The sequence below is a fragment of the Neomonachus schauinslandi genome, chromosome 6 (assembly GCF_002201575.2).
Source record: "Neomonachus schauinslandi chromosome 6, ASM220157v2, whole genome shotgun sequence".
Taxonomy (NCBI): Eukaryota; Metazoa; Chordata; class Mammalia; order Carnivora; family Phocidae; genus Neomonachus; species Neomonachus schauinslandi.
Window position 1 is genome coordinate 47,439,248 of NC_058408.1, and position 19,804 is coordinate 47,459,051.

Here is a 19,804-nt window from a genome sequence, read left to right on the forward strand (position 1 = left end):
ATCTTGGTCATTGGCTCCCCCCACCCCCGCCCCAACTACACTCAACGTTGTATGTTCCACCCTATGGTCTTCACATCTAACCCTGATAGGTGCACCACAGTGACACTTAAATGTTCCCGAGCAAATGAAAGAAGATGTACTTGGGCTGGATATAAAATTTACATCTAATTAAAAGAATTTAAAAGGAATTCTTTTTATGGAGCCTCCTTTTTAAAATAGAGAAATAAAAGGACAAAAACATTTACCTGATACATGTTGCTTAAAATCTTAAGAAGCATCACTGTAAACATGGGACGGATGTATTCTCAGTATAGCATTTACCTCAAACAGTAATGACATTATGTGACCTATACATGTCCTGAAGCATTCTTTTCTAGTACAGATATTCTTTAATATAAATAGATTCTTATAAGTCTTACTTTCCATTAACTTGTCTTACTCAATTAGAAATATGTATCTATAGGGGCACCTGGGTGGCTCAGATGGTTGGGCGTCTGCCTTCGGCTCGGGTCATGATCCCGGGGTCCTGGGATCGAGCCCCACATCGGGCTCCTGGCTCAGCGGGGAGCCTGCTTCTCCCTCTGCCTCTCTCCCTGCTCGTGCTCATTCTCTCTCTCTCTCTCTGTATCTCTGTCTCAAATGAATAAATAAAATCTTTAAAAAAAAAATGTACCTATAGAAAAAAATTAGCCAAGTAAATAAGAAAGCATCCTGAGGTATACAGCAAATCCTCTATAGACTTTAAAAAATCAGTAATATTATAAAATCTTACTAACATCCCAAAAATATTACTAATATCGTGTATGTTAGTAAAATGCTACTTATAATGGGAAGTTCCATGTTGGTAGTACAGAAAGAAATAGTGGTATCCCTAAGTGAGAACTTTAAACATTTTACATAAACACACCTGTAAAGGGTTGTTGTTTATGAATGTTAACCCATAAAACCCCACAGCACATTATTTCAAGAGAGAAAATGTATTCTGATCTCCTAGGAATGGACCTAGAAACTTTTATAGCATTGTGTCTGTTGGGGATGGGCTGGTTCCCCACTATGTTTAAGTAACAGAAACAGGGCCCATGATCAAGGATGCTTTGCCTCTCGATCACTTCCACACTTCTGCCCTCTCTGCCTTTCCTCCTGTTTTCCAACAAAAAAAGACCAAAAACTCCCTAGTGGCACATGCTAATATAGCAGTATATAATGATGCCATCCTAGGGCCATCTCGGTCCCACACCTCTAAGCCTCCTTCTCACCTCCATCCACAGCTGGGAAAGCCACACACTCTAGCCCAAGCCTGCAAGCCTGAGGGCGTTGGCCAAGCAATGCATCTTCCCAAGATTATGCAGAACTGCTAGATGATTTCAAAACCCACATATTCATACAATCATGCCCAATTCGTTTATTATTTTAGCAATCAGCTTATATGGTTACTATGTACTGAGATGATAACTTTGAATTTTGTTTCAAAAGGCTATTTCATCAATTTCTGAAACATATTTCCATATCTTCTCAAAAGAAGTTTCCCTCCCTACTCCCAAGGACCATACTTGGTTGTGGGGGAGTGGCAGTGCTGAGAGCCATAGGTTGATTAGTCTCGGCTGGAGGCAATGGGAGATTCTGAAGCCAAAGGAGCAGGCAAAGCTTTAAACCAGAAGAAGTGCCAAAATACAAAATATGGAATCCAAAAGGCTGCCAAATCCAAGTAAGCCAAAAGCAGATACCAAAATCTGCCAAAAGTAGGGTACCAGAGAGAGGAAAGCAAGCACTGAGGAGGCAGTAATAGATAGGATGAGAGTTGGGGAAAATTCCTGGGTGATTTCCTAGAATATCTAATAGATGGGGTTTGCGGTTTGCTTTTGTGGACCAGCCAGGGCATGGTCATTGATGATCCAGCCCATTTAAAGGACCAATTAGGAGTGAATGCCAGGGTAATAAGGTAATAATAATGGCTTTTAAGACCCTTAAGAATTCCTTGTAGCATGGCTCCTTTTGTCAAAGGCAGATTTACCTACAGGTCTGGGGAGTTATGGTATCACCCATTCGTTGGTCTCCTCTGCTGTCTGGCTCAGTCAACATTTAAATTTCTCACTAGCTTGCCAGAGGGCACCTTCCAGCTCTGCTCAAGCAGCCTGTGTGTGATATCTTCAACTATTAACTGACCATTGGGATGGGAGTGTTTGATGGGTGGGAAATATCGGGACCAAGTTGTATGAAACTGTGAATGGTCAAGGGAAACTCTGTTGAGACTAGCAAGGTGAGCTGATCGTGCTGTCTGCAAGTTCCCAGCAGCAGAAGTCTCCTCTTGACACCAGGAGCTGCCTTCTAGCTGGTTACTGATCTTGAAATGATGTGTGGAGGACAAGTTGGACAGTACAATCCAAAACTAAGGTGTGTGGGACGCCTGGGTGGCTCAGTCGGTTAAGCGGCTGCCTTCGGCCCAGGCCATGATCCCAGGGTCCTGGGATCAAGCCCCACATCGGACTCCTCGCTCAGCAGGGAGTCTGCTTCTCCCTTTCCCTCTGCCTGCCGCTCCCCCTGCTTGTGCTCTTTCTCTCTCTCAAAAAAAAAAAAAAAAAAAAAAAAAAACTATTAAAAAAAAAAAGACTTCCCTTCAGCCCCCTGAGCTCCCCAACACGCTTTCAATAAATTAGCCTTCTATGTGTGTTTGCAAGAGTGGGTTTCTCTGGCTCACAACCAAACCACCTAACTAGGTGCCAAACATCTCATCCTAATTGTAGTGGCAGCAGGCTTAACTCTGGCCTTTAGAGACTGAGCCATCCACCCGATGGAGCTGCCACATTCTGAGGGGCAAGGTTCTCATGTTCAGGGAGAGGGGCTGCTGATTTGTATGGAAATGACCACTCATTCCTGCAAAGTGGGAAATCAATTAAGAAGTATTCGGAGGGACACCTGGGTGGCTCAGTTGGTTAAGCGTCTGCCTTTGGCTCAGGTCATGATCCCAGGGTCCTAGGATCGAGTCCCGCATCGGGCTCCCTGCTCTGTGGGGAGCCTGCCGCTCCCCCTGCTTGTGCTCTCTCTGACAAATAAATAAAATCTTAAAAAAAAAAAAAAAGCAGCATTCGGAAATCCCACCAAAAAGCCTCCAAATTTTCTAGGATCACCTAAGAATCTCTTTGGGAAAGGGTAGGGCTGGCTACACCCCAGCAAGCGAGAACTGTAAGCGGGGGCCAAGAGCGGCAGCTCTGGTTGTCAGCTGGGCCACAAGCACAGCCAACTGTCTGATGTCAGGTTTCTTTGCTCAGACTTCAAGAGTCATCCAGTGGGCTCAGGCGGACAGACCCCTAAGCATTTTTGAAACCCATCTTATACCTACTTTGATGATGGCAGAGGCAGGCCTGGCCAGGGACTGGGCTGAAAAAGACTGGGGACTCTGAGTCACAGGGTTTCTGAGGCTTAGGGAACAGGCAAGGGTCTAAAATCTGGAGATAAATCCAAAGGAACAGCAAATATGTGAGCCAAAGCAGGTGCATAAGTATTTGGAGCCAGAGATCAGAGCAAATGTAGGTGTGCCGGGAGCAGTAAGGTAGGAGGGGGTCCTTGCCGAGTGCTTGCCCCAAATGTCCATTTGTCACTCGCAACTTATTTTCGCAGGTTAATCCATCTCTAGTGCCTCAATGGATCCGGGGTCATGAACAGAGCAGACAAGTGAGGCGATCAAAGCAAAAAATGGCAATTCTGGGTGAATCTTCAGCAGCATTCCTAAATTTCAGTACAATCTTCCATTCTTTCCCTGTGAAGGAAACCATCTGAGCAGTGGCCTGGTGGCCCATCACTACTGTCAAACATCCAGACACAGGTCCAGTAAGCAGGGGCCTCTGACACCCATCAGTTCTGTGACCTTGGGGAGTCTTATAACCATTTGTGGGGGCCTCAGTTTAATCTTCTGAGAAATGGGATAATAACAGCATCTCCCCCACCTACTTTGTAGGGTTATTGTGAAAATCAAATAAATCATAAAAATGCCTGAAATCATAAGAAATCTGAAAATGCCGCCAAAACCCAAGAGCATCATCAGGCTCCTCTCTTTTAAATTGAAAAAATAATGCTTTGTATTTGCCACTCTTCTCTGCAGAGTTCAGAGTTTTCAAAAAGCATTATTTGCTTGACAGGAACTGACACTTTTCACAGACCTCTGTTAGGAAATCATTTGAAGAGGCCAGCAAACTTTGGCACAAGCTATTTTTAATCTGGGAGATAAACTAATGCACTTACTCCCTACAGCTTTCACTGTGACTTTTAAAGAGAAAATGTTCTTGGGTTGTATGTCATGACTTTTCTAGTAGCTGTTGCACAGGGAGCCCCTCCAGTTGAGCCACAGGGTCAGCTAAGTAGCACACAGAGATCAGTGAGGGGAGCCCTGCTGAAGCCCAGCACCCTAAGGATGCTACTTGGACTTGGTCTTGGATTTAGTCCGGGGTCTGGGTTTAGGGTTGAGAGGACCTTCCTTGCGCTGTACCTCTGAAAAGACAAAAAAAAAAATCAGAGTATTGTAGTAACAATATCTAATATTTACTAAGGACTTTTAACTTTACAAAACTTTTTAAAAATTCCATTCTGGGGCACCTGGGTGGCTCAGTTGGTTAAGCGACTGCCTTCAGCTCAGGTCATGATCCTGGAGTCCTGGGATCGAGTCCCACATCGGGCTCCCTGCTTAGCAGGGAGTCTGCTTCTCCCTCTAACCCTCCCCCTCTTGTGCTCTCTCTCTCTCATTCTCTCTCTCTCAAATAAATAAATAAAATCTTAAAAAAAAAAAAATCCATTCTGCCTGAGTAACTCCCAAGCTATCAACAGGCAGTATGCCCAAAATTTGACTCTAAGTTGGTTACTGGGATTCAGAATGCATTTTCCCAAAGTTAAAGTGTAATCAGTTAGTTACCTGAGTTCTGGGTCCTGGAAAAGAGGACTATGTGATCAAGGAGCATAGAGAAACAGAAAGAACATTTCCACCTTCCTTCCTATACATATCCCAAGCTTGGCAGAAACAAAACAATTCAAATAGAGCTAGTATCCAAAGTCCTCCCACACCCATTCCTGCACTCCTGTTCTGTCTCCTGGTCCCTCTGTGCACAGCCTCCTATGCACAGACCCGACTCAGGCCCAGCCCTCGGGATGGAGGCAGGAGGCCTCTCGCCATCAAGCCGGCTCTCCCTGGCCACTCCATGACACCAAGCTTCTCACTTTGAATCTTTCTGACTGGCTGCTGCCACCTCCATCCCACACTTGGTCATCTTGTTCATGCCCTTGTCTTGCTCTTAGTGTCTCTCCCAGCTCCTAGCTCCTAACTGTAGGCTTCACTGAGATTAGAGCCTAAGCCACTACTCATCTTCGTAAACTTCCCTCTCGATTCCTGTCTTCATTCACAGCTCAGAGCACAATGATTTGCTAATTGTTAAAAAGACTGACACAAAAACAAAAATAAATGTCTTCTGCTCCGTCCAGATCTTCCCCCTGTCCTGCATCCACAAGCCTTTACCATACACTGCACAACTCTAGAGGGAAACGTGATCTCATCCTCTAAGTCACACAAAAATGATGCTGCATATGCCATAGGAATCTCATATTGCTCTGGAGGGTCTGCATTTTTCAAAGGAGCTGCCTGCGAACCCTAAGGAATGCCCAACTTACAGATTTTCTGGGGAAAAGGTTCAGGTCTCCTACATGGCATGAGAAGGGCTTGGCTTAGGAGCCGATTCCCCTAAGCTTTGCAGAGCCTCTCATCCTCCACCTCTGAGCCCCCGGGAATGACTCTGAGGGAGTATTTGGAAGGAGGGCGAAGGGTGGCTATGTTTGTGCAGGCAATTGTTTATATAGATTGGGGACTAACTGTATATAGTTATCCTCTACTTAAAATTATTAATACTTTTCATTCTGGATTTAACCTCATCCCCAAGATCTTTATGGAAATGGAAGAAAATAACATCACTCATTCCATACTGAGCTAACCTCTCCAGTTTAACATGCAGGTCTTTTGCGTGGTTTGCATATTTATTTTTCTGTAATCTGGAAAAAGTCTAGTTTTCAAACCATCAGGATAAAATTACAGTGTAAGATGAAAATTTTTTAATCCACAAAAACTATCTCCCATATATTCAAACCTGAAGCTAAAGGATTGTCACGCTTGGAATAATTAGCATCTTACCAGTTGAGAGGTAACAGGAGGAGAGAAAATGAGCTCAGTCTGGTGATAGTACAAACACAACGTACCTGGGTGGGAGACTGTGGGGCACTAGCTAACCAACCGCTTTGGCTGGGGGCATAGGTGAAAATAGGGATGAGACAGAGACAGAAGTTGCTATCCTCCCTGTCCTATCCCTTGCACCAGGAATTGTCCTGGGAACACACCAAAGGGTGAAGGTGAGAGTAAAAATAAAAAACTAGCCTACAATCCTGGGGTTTACTGAGAACTGCCTGAGGGCAGGTTATTGCACTAATTAGAGATAAGAAAATAAAGAGTTAAATTCCTTTTCCTATAGAATAATGGTGATTATTTCCATCATAGAAAATCAAACAAGTACCAAAAACTAAAGTCAAAATTCCCCACAAACCTCCATCAACCAGAGACAATGTCTATCAATATTTGGATACAATTTCCTTCTCGGTCTTTTTTCTAGCTTTATAAAAGTGTGTTTTCTTGCATTTGATATTCAAACATAAGAATTTCCAGGGCACCTGGGTGGCGCAGTCAGTTAAGCATCTGACTCTTGGTTTTGGCTCAGGGCTCAGGTCGTGACCTCAGGGTAGTGAGATCAAGCCCTGCATCAGGCTCTGCACTCAGCGTGGAGTTTGCTTGGGATTCTCTCTCCCTCTGCCCCTCCCCCTGCTCATTCTCACTTCTCTCTCTCTAAAATAAATTTTAAAAAAAGAATTTCCTGGGGCACCTATGTGGGTCAGTTGGTTAATCATCTGCCTTCGGCTCAGGTCATGATCCCAGAGTTCTGGGACTGAGCCCCGCATCAGGCTCCCTGCTCAGCAGGGAGTCTGCTTCTCCATCTGCCCGTCACCCCACTCATGCTCTCTCTCTCTCTCTCAAATAGATAAAATCTTTTTAAAAAATTTCCATGTCATTATAAACCATTTTAATAGTGGTATACTATTCAAGTATATTAGTATAACATAATTTAACTTTTCTTCCATGATTGGAGATGTAGGTTGCCTCTATTATATACAATGATACATTGAACAACTTTGTGCATTAATCTTTTTTTCTGTATTTGGGATTATTTCCTTGGACTAGATCCTCAAGAATAAAATTATTAGGTCAAAGTATATGCATGTATTTAAGGGATATCTATACATACTCTCAAATTATTTTCTGAAAAAGTTACATGTCTGTCCACCCACAAATATTATCTGTAAAACAAACTAGTTTGCCCCTTGTGACCAGCATTATATTCTTTCGTTTTTAAAAATCTTTGCCAGTTTTAGAAGCAAAACTTGTATTTTATGTTAGTTTCTTAGTCTACGATTGTTAGTCATTTGTTTTTCTTTTTGTGAGTTGTCTGAATAAGATAGTTATACAGTTAAATGTATGTATATTCCTATGAAAAATATGAACCAGTAAATCAGTACTAAAAATATTTTATCTTCTAGGATATTTGTGACCCAAACATGTTTTGTTTCATAAATATAACCTAAATAAAGCAAAATGAGAAAGCAAGCCTCACCTTTCTTTAGAGATTTTGGGGAATGTTCTATGGGTCTGATTTCTTCATTATTATCATCTTCTTCATCTTCTCCATCTTCTCTTTCTCCTTCATTTTCTTCTTCTCTTCCTTCAAACTCCTTCTCTCTAGACCTCATCAAAATAGCCTCTAATTCTCTCTCCAGTTCTTTATTTCTTATAAGGGTATAATGAAGTTTCTCATTTACATCCTCAAACTTCTCCTCTGCTTGTCTGGCTCTGCTTTCAACCTCTCTGATGGGGACAGAGTCCAGAGAAACACAACAAAATGGAAAGGTTTGAAAAAGTATCTTTCACGTATAGAAACTCATTGTCTAGAAGAAGCAGTAGAATTAGCTAAATGCATCTGAAAGGTACAAATAAGGGAGGCAGGAGCATCAATCCTTAGGCAAGAACTGGGGTCCGGGACGCTACTTTGGATGGTAATGTCAGCGTGACAGTCATGCTGTGATTTAAGAATGCAATGTATTTATCAGCTCTGGGTGAAATCTGACCTTTGGGTATTTGGAATTCTCCATCAATAGGCAAGGAACCCCTTTTCAGGAGCTAATTTTGGCTTCTCTTCATTGATGTGATCCAACAAACTAAGTCCAGTAGTTTCCCTTCTTTGCCCAGGACCTCTAAAACCAGATTTTAAAACCAAGAAAACTAGTTTGAAATGTGCTTCTTACTTCCTAGAGTACATGTTCTACGTCTACATGGCTATGCTCTTCTCTTCGCATTCTCAACCATCTTAACTATACCGTCCTTCCTACTCTTCAGCGTATGTAGCATTCTTTCTTTTTTCTTTTTTTTTTTTTTAGATTTTATTTATTTGAGAGAGACAGAGATAGTGAGATAGAGAGCACAAGTGGGGAGGAGAGGGAGAAGCAGGCTCCCCACAGAGCAGGGAGCCCGATGCAGGACTCGATCCCAGGACCCTGGGATCATGACCTGAGCCGAAGGCAGACGCTTAACCGACTGAGCCACCCAGGCGCCCTGTAGCATTCTTTCTTGAACAGAGTAGTTTCTCCTGGTTCCATTTACGTCTCTAGCTCATCTCTTAGAAGCATACTGGATAGATCACTCCTAACACCCTATTCCCCACATAGACACACTTTCACTTCCTCCACATCTCCACTGTGGGTGAGGATGGATGTTTTATGCAAGCAGTAGAATTCATTGCCTCCAGCAGAAGATTTGGAGATACCCATCCCACTAATAAGGATAAAAGAAGCAGAAGAAACAAAGGTAAGCCGAGAAGCGTGGATTTCCCAGCCACACCTCCTGGCCAGCAATCTTTGTAATTACCATTGTGGTGCCTCATACTCACAATAACTTCTCCTGTGTGCGTTCAATGATAGCCATTGCTTCAAGATACTTTGGGGCCAATGTACCTCGATTCGCTGATTCTCTCTAACAAAGGAAATATGCATTATGAATGAACTGAGAGTCCCAAGAGTTAATACTCTACTTCTTCAGGATGTTCTGCACCAAACCTTCCAGAATATTTTTTTTCTACTATCCATATTTATAAAGTAGATGATTAAGCACAATCTTAACACCAAAAAAGAATAGGGATTACCTGTGGCCACATAGCATACCAGCTTCCAAATTATTCATGCTATGGGTGGATAAAATTTGATTAGAATTGTAAAAAAAGCAGGGAATACAATATCAACAAAAAGAAACAAGGAAGAAAAGGTTTAAAAATAAAGAGAATTGTAAACATGTTCCTGTAATAAATCAAGTTAATGATCAAAGAGATTGACTATATTTTTCTTAATAATTTACTTCACTAAGCTCTTAACATTGCAAAATCCAGTCAGATCTTTTAGTTCCTAGGGAACTTCATAAATATCAAGGCAGTGCAAATATGAACAAAAAACAATTCTTTCATTTATTTTGACTCTAAATACATTCTAGGAAAAAAAATAATAGGAAGGTAAAAGAAGGTATTTAGAAAACCAAAATTATAAGCATATTTAAAAATAAATATTATACCATTTTCCCAGAACTGTGCACCTTTTTTTAAAGTATTGTTGACACACGATGTTACATTACTTTCAGGTGTACAGCATGCTGACTGGACAAATCTCAACAGTACACTATGCTCACCACAAGTGTGGCTACCATAAGCACTATTATATGTCACTGGCTATATTCCCTATGCCCTACGTCTCATCCCCATGACTTATTCATTCTGGTCACTGGAAGCCTGAACCTCCCACTCCCCTTCACCCCCCTTTTTGCCCAGAACTGTGTTTAAAATCTCATCTATCCATGCTTCCCAACCTGAGGAACATAAAACGTAAGCCCTACATTATAGATGGAAAGGGAGCTTGAAGAGGGTAGGCAGCCTGCCATCCTCACAGAAGGATCTAGTGGATTAAAGCAAAACCCTCATCGAGGCCTCTTCGTTCTCAACTACACAACCCATTGCACTCTGCTATCTTTTTCTAAAGGAAAACCAGAGAAAAGAAACTATGTTAAACATTTTCACTTTTACTCTAGCTCTTCTACTCTTATTTCCCCGGTCACCTATTCTCCTCTTTCTGTTTTGCTCCCTTTTCTTGAGTAGCTTATTTGGAAAGTAAATGGCGCTCACTGTCCAGCCGGGACCCGCAGCACGGGACGTGGCTATGCCTAGGCCGCACACGCCACTCACTTAGTTGATCTTTGAGCCCAAAAGAAAGGTTTTCAGAGCAGAGGCTTCTGGAGCTGGAATTCCACACATGGTTTACAGCTGTATGAAACAACTTGATAGGTAGAAACCAGAGTAAACCAGGACTGTACTCTGTGTACACGTGAGCCTTCAGACTCCGCATTCGTTCAACAGATATACAGTGGACCCTGGAACTACATGGGTCTGAACTATGCGGGTCCACTTGTACATGGACTTTTTTACAGGACACCACTGTAAATGTATTTTCTCTTCCTTATGATTTTCTTAATAACATTTCCTTTCCTCTAGCTTACTTCATTGTAAGAATACAGTATATAATACATAGAACATACAGAATGTGTGTTCAATGACTGTTTATGTTATCTGTAAGGCTTCTGGTCAACAGTGGGCTAGTGGTAGTTAACGTGGGCCTCATGGCTCTTGGCAGTAACTGCCTTGGTCCTTCCTTGTTTGTGCCAATCTGCTGTAGCTTTGCACTTGGTCTCTGACCCCCATTCTCTCTTTGACCTTTTTGACTTGATCTTCCTCAGGTTTGACTCTACTTACGGGCTTCTGACTGGACAGTATCTCCAGTTTGGGTCTATCTCAGGGAGGATCTGGCCCTAGGCCCAGCTCCTTGGGATCCAAGCACTGACATAGTGCCTCATCAGCTTTGGACGTATTTTCTAGAACCACCAATTCCAACAGCCCTTCCCTGTTGCTGTTATAAAATGAGTAAATTAGTCGCTGCTCTGGTGTACATACATGGTACAGTGAGAGGGAAACACAGATGTCTATGGGCCACCTTCCGCCCAATAACAGAAGGGAGGGCAGAAAGTCTAATCTTATGTTAAAAATACTGCTGATGCCCCCAAGTCTGGCCCCTGTTCATCCTCAGTTCACAGGCGATCCAGCAAACTCTCCCATCTCCCTCATACACTTATCACTCTTTATAGACAGCCAGAATCTCTGGTGTGAAGATGAGCCTGAAAGAGACTGTTTCTAATATCTTGCTTGTTGGGGTCGCTGAGCTGTGGGCAGTGCTGCTCATGCGGCCAAGCAGCGGCACTTGGGGGCCAGTGTAGCTCAGAGCCCTTTTGGTATTACCTCCGAGAGAGCTGGTGGGTTGAGTCACCCCCTATCTCCTCCAGTCAGCTGAGATGTTACAGAATTCTGGCTGCTTGTCCTGCAGGAACAGTGTTGGAATGATTGCGATTCGGAGAGGGCCATAAGCGGTGCTGTACGACCAGGTTCCAGAACTGATTGAACTGGGCCGCAGCTGAAGGCAGAGCGGCCTTCTCCCAGGAGGGGCAGCGGCAAAGTCGGTGCAGCTTAATGGGATCACTGGGTTCACCAGTGAATAGGGCCCAGTGCCAAATTGGGTGTGCCTGTTTCAGGCACAGCACGCCATGTCATGTACACGGGGCCTGCTATGAGTACACTCCTCAGGAATTCCCACAGAGCCCTAACTCCCAGCTAATTGAGGAGCATTTTGCATAGTGGATGGCCCAGCCCCATTATGGTGGACACTAGGCATCAGGCAATGGTATGAATGAGGCCAAGCTATTAGTCTGCCCAAGCTGGTGGTGACTTACCACCCCTCCTGTTGAGATATCATTCATATCTCAACCCCCAGAAAAATCCCGTCCCAGAGTCACCTGCAGGAAGGGATAGTAAGAGTAACTGGAATCTCCATACTCAGGTCCATAGCTTCTCAGAGGTCTGGAGCTATTTCTTGCTAGAAACCTGGGACCCCTCTATCTCTTGGAGCTCTCCAGTTTCACAGCTCAGTTCCCAGGGACATGACAAGTTATACCTGCACACACAGGCTTTCTGCTTCCCGAGCCCTTCCTTTTTCCTTTCCCTCCCCAGTGCTAATCAAATGGACTGCCTCCTGGGAGCTGCGTTTTTAGACCAGCGGGGGAGTGCCGCTGCCTGAAAGGTCTGGTATCCCTGCGAAATGGTATTTATGTCCTTAGGACCAGAGGCTGTCTGCCCAAAAATAAACAAATAAAGGGAAAAAATGAGCAAACAAAAGCACAAGAAAAACTTACAATAAAAGTTTTGAAACCTTAAAGTGCCCTCAGAGAGCCCCAGGACTTTCATGAATGACAAGTGCACAGAGCTCAGGCGCGCCCCCCCACCCCCCAGCTCCTCCTGGCCTGCAGCGCAGTCTAAATCAAGACAGCCCTTCCCCAGCCCCAACTCTGCCCCACATCTCTGACCTCACAAGCCAATTCAAGGAATCTTCATTCTCTGGGCACCCACATCCCCAAATACCAACTTTGTCTCTGCTGGCCTAGCATAATTAGGTCCCTTCTATTTGGGCACCCGGTGATCCCTTTCTGCCTGTGAGTGTTCAAGCTGCCATCCCATTGGATGAACGTGATTCTTCTTTACCTCCAGGAAGTCACAAGTAACTATATACCAGCTGCCATGTGGGTCCATGCCCCAGACCTTATGGTCACTGAGAACGTAAACAGTTCAATCTTCAGTGATCTAGAGTAGCAGCATTAACAAACTTCCAGAGCCCAGAGATAGAGTTTCTGGGCCACACTGTCCTCACGTGAGCTAGTCACGTGCTACCACACCATGTCAGCTGGAAAGGCAGCATCCTGGAGCAGGAGACCGCCACCATCAAAAACAAGCCCCCCCCCCACACACACACACACACCGGTTACAGGCTGTTTTCCTGCCAGCTTCCTGCCTGGCCTGAGGATCATCAGGGAGGTCTGACCCTGACTCCTTGCCTGGATGGCACAGCAGGGGAGAAACGCTGAAGCAGGAAGGCCTTGGGTAGGATTAGGGGCCGTCAAGCAGATTAAACGGTGCTACCCTTTATTTCCCTTTTCCTTACATGGCTCATGGCCCTGCTTACTCTTACCTCCTTGCCTCATCCAGTCTTAAAGACTGAACAGATTAATATATTATATGAAAAACTTATTGAAAAGGCATTACTTGGGGAGAAAGTAATTGCAGCCCCTCTCAGCGCTACTCTCACTCCAGTTTATAGCTCCCTAGACACATATCCCTGCAATCTGCGTCTCCTTTGGGCCACACCTCTGCCTCAGTCATCCTGCTGTGGTCCGCCGCCACCCTCCCTACGGCTCCCACCCCTCCACATGCCACTGCCTACTCAGGAGGATCAGATCTCTAACAGTGACATGGTTCTTAACTTTGGGGCTGAGAAACTGGACTAAGTCTATGGATTTCTGGCACCCCCCCCCCCCCCAGGAAACGCACAGTATAAACATACACGCAAAATGCTATATACCATTTCAGGGGATTAATGGGATTAAGGCATGACATCCTTTATAGAGACGCATATCAATCTAGAACTGAAATCTAGGACTGACTTAAGTCTACCATAGTCCTAGAACTTTCTATGGAAGAATTTTAAATCGGTTTTCCTGCCGATTTAAAAGGTTTCTAAAGGTTTCTAATTTCCCAATAATTCTTGTGGTCAGAGGTATATGCTTATCACAGTTCTCAATAGAGTCTGCTGAATGAATTTATTTAAAACATAGGTCAAATTTTGACCGAGATATTGTTAAATTAAGGAAGGCAATGAAATACTAATTTTAAAATGAGGTTTAAAGAAGAGAATGAGACATTTTTTATAAAGTTAAGGTAAAAAACAAGAGTTTTCCAGAGATGATGCCGGGAAGAAAAAAAAAAATCTGAAAAATGCATTATGTAGGAGCTCCTGGCCCTCCTGGAGCTAAAAGTTATGTTAAATCCATATCATTTTTACATTATGTTAAATTTCTTAGCTTTTTTCTCTGGTTCTGAATTTCCTACTTGTGTTTCAGATACATACCCAGGAAGAGAATATATTTGCTTCAAATAGAGGTTTGGAATGAATATTTTCATCTTTTTCAATTATTCTAATGAGTTTTTCCTCCTCCTTGGATGTTGAAGGCTTCTAGGGCACAGAAACACAAAGGACCTGTGAGCGGAGCTGGTGTGTGACCCAGAGGCATTGCAAGTTACCAGGAGCAATGTCTGAAGCTTTAATCTTCAATTTGCATTAGTCATTCAACAAGCATTTTCGAAGACTTACAGCAAACAATGTGTGAGAAATCAGTGGGGATGGGGAAGTGGAGACCAGGGTAAACAACAGTGAGAGAAACAAGAAGGATGTCTTCCAGACCCAGGAATTCACAGCACAGTAGGAGAGATGGACCAGAAAATAATTATGGTATGCATGATTGATGCTGGCAAAGAGGTGTGTTCCAAAAGCTCTGTGCACCCAGAAAAGAGCCCTGAATTCTGCCTCGACATTCAGGGAAGTTTTTACAGAGAAAGTGATATCTGAAGACCGAACAAGACTTTGTAACATAGAGAGGAAAGGGCCAGAACTAAGGCCACAAGAGGAGGAAAAGAGGGAATGCATTACACATTTAAAAGGTACGATGGAATTTAGTGTCCAAATAACACTGTTTCCCATTTATTTTGTGCCTTCTATATGCCAAGCACTGTACCGAAATAAAACAGAAAATGCTGGCGAAAAGCAGCTTAGCTGTCGTACATTTTTCTTCTGCTGTCTAGTATGTACAGCGGGTCTAGAGGACCTAGGTCACAGCCTGGGATCATGCCAACATTTAAACTATTCACAGAGAAGAAACATCAGGGAAGGAAGTTAAGACAGTCTAGAGAGTGTTAGGTGATCTTGAGTTCCGAGAGCCAAGGACAGTAGTAGTCAATCCAGGAATCAGCAAGGGTTCTTATGCCAGACTAATCTAGGTTTGAACACTGGTTCTGCCACTCACAGCTTTCTGACTTAGGGTAAGTCAAGTCGACCTTTCTGAGCTTCAGTTTTCTTATCTGTAAAATGGGGCAATAATTTTTACCTTGAAGTTGTGTGGTATAGATGAGAGGTAACACATGCAGAACATGTAGCTCACAGTAGGGACTCAGTTACTGGTAGTTATCATTGTATTTTTAGGATTGTTATTAGTATTATTATAAGTACCCCAGGAAGGGTTTTATTACTACGAATGCCCCGCAGGCATACAGACAAGGTAAGGAGAAAGAAGATGTGGAGATGGATCTGGGAGGAGGGGAAAGGTAGCCCAGAATGGGAACTGAAGAAGTGGACACAGGGGCGCCTGGGTGGCTCAGACAGTTGAGCATCTGACTCTTGATCTCAGCTCAGGTCTTCATCTCAGAGTCATGAGTTCAAGCCCCATGTTGGAGTCTACTTAAAAAAAAGAAAAAGAAAAAGTAAACACATAGAGTTTAAATTACTATTTGAAAAATCTGGTAATGAAAGGACAAAGAAACAGCATCAGGATGAGAGGTAGATTGTGTAGGTAACAGGAGTACAGGGGTGAATGAGGCTGATGGGAAGTGACTAGATTTTGAAAAGGAAAAGGACACCCCTACCCTGGAAAATAAAGAGACAAGGGTGTCTCAGGTATGGTTAAATCTATATGAAGAAAGGAAGGGAGCTAGGGTGTTTATTCCAGATGACCTATTTCTATTTTCAATAGTACCTATATATATTCTTTTTTTATTTTATTTATTTATTTATTTATTTAGAGAATGTGAGTGTGGGGAGGGGCAGAGGGAGAAGGAGAGAGAGAGAGAATCTCAAGCAGATTGCACTGAGCATGGAGCCCAACATGGGTCTTGATCTCATGACCCTGAGATCATGACCTGAGCTGAAATCAAGAGTCAGATGCTTAACCAACTGAGCCACCCAGGCACCTCAGTACCTATATATATATTCCTTAAAAATATAAAGGGAAAGGAAAATATAATACTAAATCATCTTACCTCCTCTTCTTCCCTTTGCATCTTAAAATTATCCTCCATACTTTCTTCTTCCTCCTCTCTAGAAGGCCTGTCTATGTCAGGTTCAATTAATTCTTTTATAAAATCCTGTGAGATAAAACAATAGTACAATTATAGTTTAGTGTATATTAATAATTTTTAGTATATACTAATCATTCATTCAAAAATTTAATGAGCACTAATATTGCAACTGGACACTGTGATAGGGATAATGACAAAAAGGGTAATAAGAATAGCCTCTGTCCTGTATCATATGACCTCACTGATACGAGGAATTCTTAATCTCAGGAAACAAACTGAGGGTTGCTGGAGTGGTGGGGGGTGGGAGGGATGGGGTGGCTGGGAGACAGACATTGGGGAGGGTATGTGCTATGGTGAGCGCTGTGAATTGTGCAAGACTGTTGAATCACAGATATGTACCTCTGAAGCAAATAATACATTATATGTTAAAAAAAAAAAAGAAGAAGAAGAAGAAGATAGCAGGAGGGGAAGAATGAAGGGGGGGAATTGGAGGGGGAGACGAACCATGAGAGATGATGGACTCTGAGAAACAAACTGAGGGTTCTGGACGGGAGGAGGGTGGGAGGATGGGTTAGCCTGGTGATGGATATTAAAGAGGGCACGTTCTGCATGGAGCACTGGGTGTTATAAGCAAACAATGAATCATGGAACACTACATCAAAAACTAATGATGTAATGTATGGTGATTAACATAACATAATAATAATAAGAAAAAAAAAAGAATAGCCCCTGTCCTCCTATGACCCAGCAATTGCACTATGGGAATTTACCCCAAAGATAACGATCTAAATTATCTAGTGGTAATTTAGTGATCTAAAGGGGCACCTGCACCCCAGTGTTTATAGCAGCAATGTCCACAATAGCCAAACTATGGAAAGAACCCAGATGTCCATTGACAGATGAATGGATAAAGAAGATATGAGATAGATAGATAGATAGATAGATAGATAGATAGATAGATAGATGGTGGAATATTACACAGCCATCAAAAATGAAATCTTGCCATTTGCAATGACATGGATGGAACTAGAGGGTATTATGCTAAGGGAAATAAGTCAATCAGAGAAAGACAATTATCATATGATCTCACTGATATGTGAAATTTAAGAAACAAAGCAGAGGATCACAGGGAAGAGAGGAAAAAAATGAAACAAGAGGAAACCAGAGAGGGAGAAAAACCATAAGAGACTCTTAATCATAGGAAACAAACTGAGGTTTGCTGGAGGGGAGGGGGGTAGGGGAATGGGGTAACTGGGTGATGGACATTGGGGAGGGTATGTGTTGTAATGAGCATTGGGTATTATATAAACTGATGAATCACAGACCTATACCCCTGAAACAAATAATACATTGTAAGTTAATTAACTGAATTTAAATTTTAAAAAAAGAATAGCCCCTGTCTTAAGAAGCTTAACAATTTAGTGGACAAGAAAATGCTATGGATACATATAGTCACACGGTAGAAGCACCTAATCTATGGTAGTGGATGTGGTAATGGATGTGGTAGTGGAAAGAGAGGATTGGTCAGGAAGGTTTCCTGGAGGACACAATGTCTCAGTTTCTTCTTGAAGGATGAGTAAGGGAAAAAAGCACGATTCTAGGCAAAGGATGATGCATGGGCATGACTGGCTCTTGAGAACAAAAGTAGTTAGTAGGATAGAAACTTAGGGGCAGATGGACAGGAGCACAGTCATAGAGGAAGGGCTAGAGTGTCATTCCAGGGAAACTGGATTTTATCCTGAAGGCAATGAAGTACTAATAAATTGATCTGTTTTGCATTTTAAAACAATCACTCTAGCAGCAGGAGAGTAGATTTAAAGAGAAAGAAGGGAGAGAGGGAGGAAGAGTGGGAAGAAGACAAGAGTAGAGAACGAACAACATAGGGTTGCAGGAATGAAGAGGAGGAGAAGGATTCAAGAGATATTTAGGAGTTAACTCTCAGTGCTGGAGTGATTAGATTGATATGGGATGCCTAGGGAAAGGAAGCATCTTGAATGATACCTGGTGAATGGTTTAGGCCACTACATAGATGATAATGCCATTCACAGAGAAAATGAACAAAGTTGCATAAGCAGCTTTGGGAAAATAGATGAGTTCAGACTAGGCTATGTGACTTTAAGGTACCACTAATATATCTAAGTGGAAATATTCAGTAAGTAGCTAAATACACAGATATAGAGTTTAGATGGAGGCATTTGGGCTAAAGATAATCATTTCACAGTTATTTGCATTTAGTTGAAGCCAAGAAAGTAAATTATATCACCAAAGGAGAAGTTGTGGAGTTGCTGGAGGATGAGGGCTTAGGACAGGAACTTAGTCACATACAAGACTAGGGAAGAAAGACAAGTCTGCACAGAAGGCCAGAAGTTGTGTCAGAAGTCTGACAAAGCCACCAGGAAAGTCAAAAGAAGAGAAAGAAGGATTCAACAGTGTTGAATACCTCAAACGAGTCTACACAAATACTGACTGAAAAATGTCCTTCAGTTTATGGCAATGACGTGTATAAAACAAGCTAATAATAAGTTCAATATCTACAATAGGAAAATGCATAAATAAATTATGGTATAAACTGTAAGTCAGATGGTCCCTGACTTATGATGGTTTGACTTAAAATTTTTTCAACTTTACAATGGTACAAAAATGATCCACATTCAGTAGAAACTGTCATTTGAATTTTGAATTTTAATCTTTTCCCAGGCTAACAATACGTGGTTCAACTCTCTTTCATGATTCTGGGCAGTGGCAGTGACCCACAACTTCTAGTCAGCCTCATGATCACAAGAGTAACCAACTGATACACTTACAACCATTCTGTTTTTCACTTTCAATACAGTATTCAATAAATTACATGAGCTATTCAGCGGCACCTGCGTGACTCAGTTGGTTGAGCATGGACTCTTGGTTTCCACTTAGGTCATGACCTCAGGGGTCTTGGGGTCGGGCTCCACACTCAGCAGTGAGTCTGTCTGAAAGATTCTCTCCCTCTGCCTCTCTCCCCTCAAATAAATAAATTTTTAAAATGAACAAAAAAATAAATTACATGAGATATTCAACATTTTCTTATAAAATGGTCTTTGTGTTAGATGATTTTACCCAACTGTAGGCTAATGTAAGTGTTCAAAGCACGTTGAAGATAGGCCAGGCTAAGCTATGATGTGCGGTAAGTTAAATGTATTAAATACATTTTCGACTTACAATATTTTCAACTTACAGTGGGTTTATTGGGACATAACCCCAACATAAGTCAAGGAAGATCTGTATTTTGCTACTATAAATAATGCTGTATTTAGCATTCTTTTTTATTTATCTATTTATTTAATTCCAGTATAATTAACATACAGTGTTATATTACAATATAGTGATTCAACAATCCTATGCATTACTCAGTGCTCATCGTGATAAGTGTACTCTTAATCCCCTTCACCTATTTCACCTATTCCCCACCGACCCACCTCCCCTCTGACAACTATCAGTTTGTTCTCTATAATTAACAATCTGTTTTTTAATCTCTTTTTCCTTTGTTCATTTGTTTCTTAAATTTCATGTAAGAGTGAAATCATGTGGTATTTGTCCTTCTCTGACTGGCTTATTTCACTTAGCATTATACTCTCTAGATTTATCCATGTTGTTGCAAA

At 42.3% G+C, this 19,804-nt stretch overlaps 1 protein-coding gene across 1 annotated transcript in view; it reads right to left on the reverse strand.

The window, feature by feature from the left end:
* Nucleotides 1-6,418: 6,418 nt before the first annotated feature.
* AXDND1 (axonemal dynein light chain domain containing 1) overlaps nt 6,419-19,804 on the reverse strand; it is a 98,536-nt gene continuing 85,150 nt past the window's right edge. Inside the window, exons 21-25 of the mRNA XM_021682863.1 lie at nt 16,131-16,235; nt 14,170-14,274; nt 9,018-9,100; nt 7,684-7,939; nt 6,419-6,451 (exon numbers count right to left, since the gene is read on the reverse strand). Coding sequence (XP_021538538.1) covers nt 6,419-6,451; nt 7,684-7,939; nt 9,018-9,100; nt 14,170-14,274; nt 16,131-16,235 — 582 coding nt within the window. The remainder of the gene's footprint in view (nt 6,452-7,683; nt 7,940-9,017; nt 9,101-14,169; nt 14,275-16,130; nt 16,236-19,804) is intronic.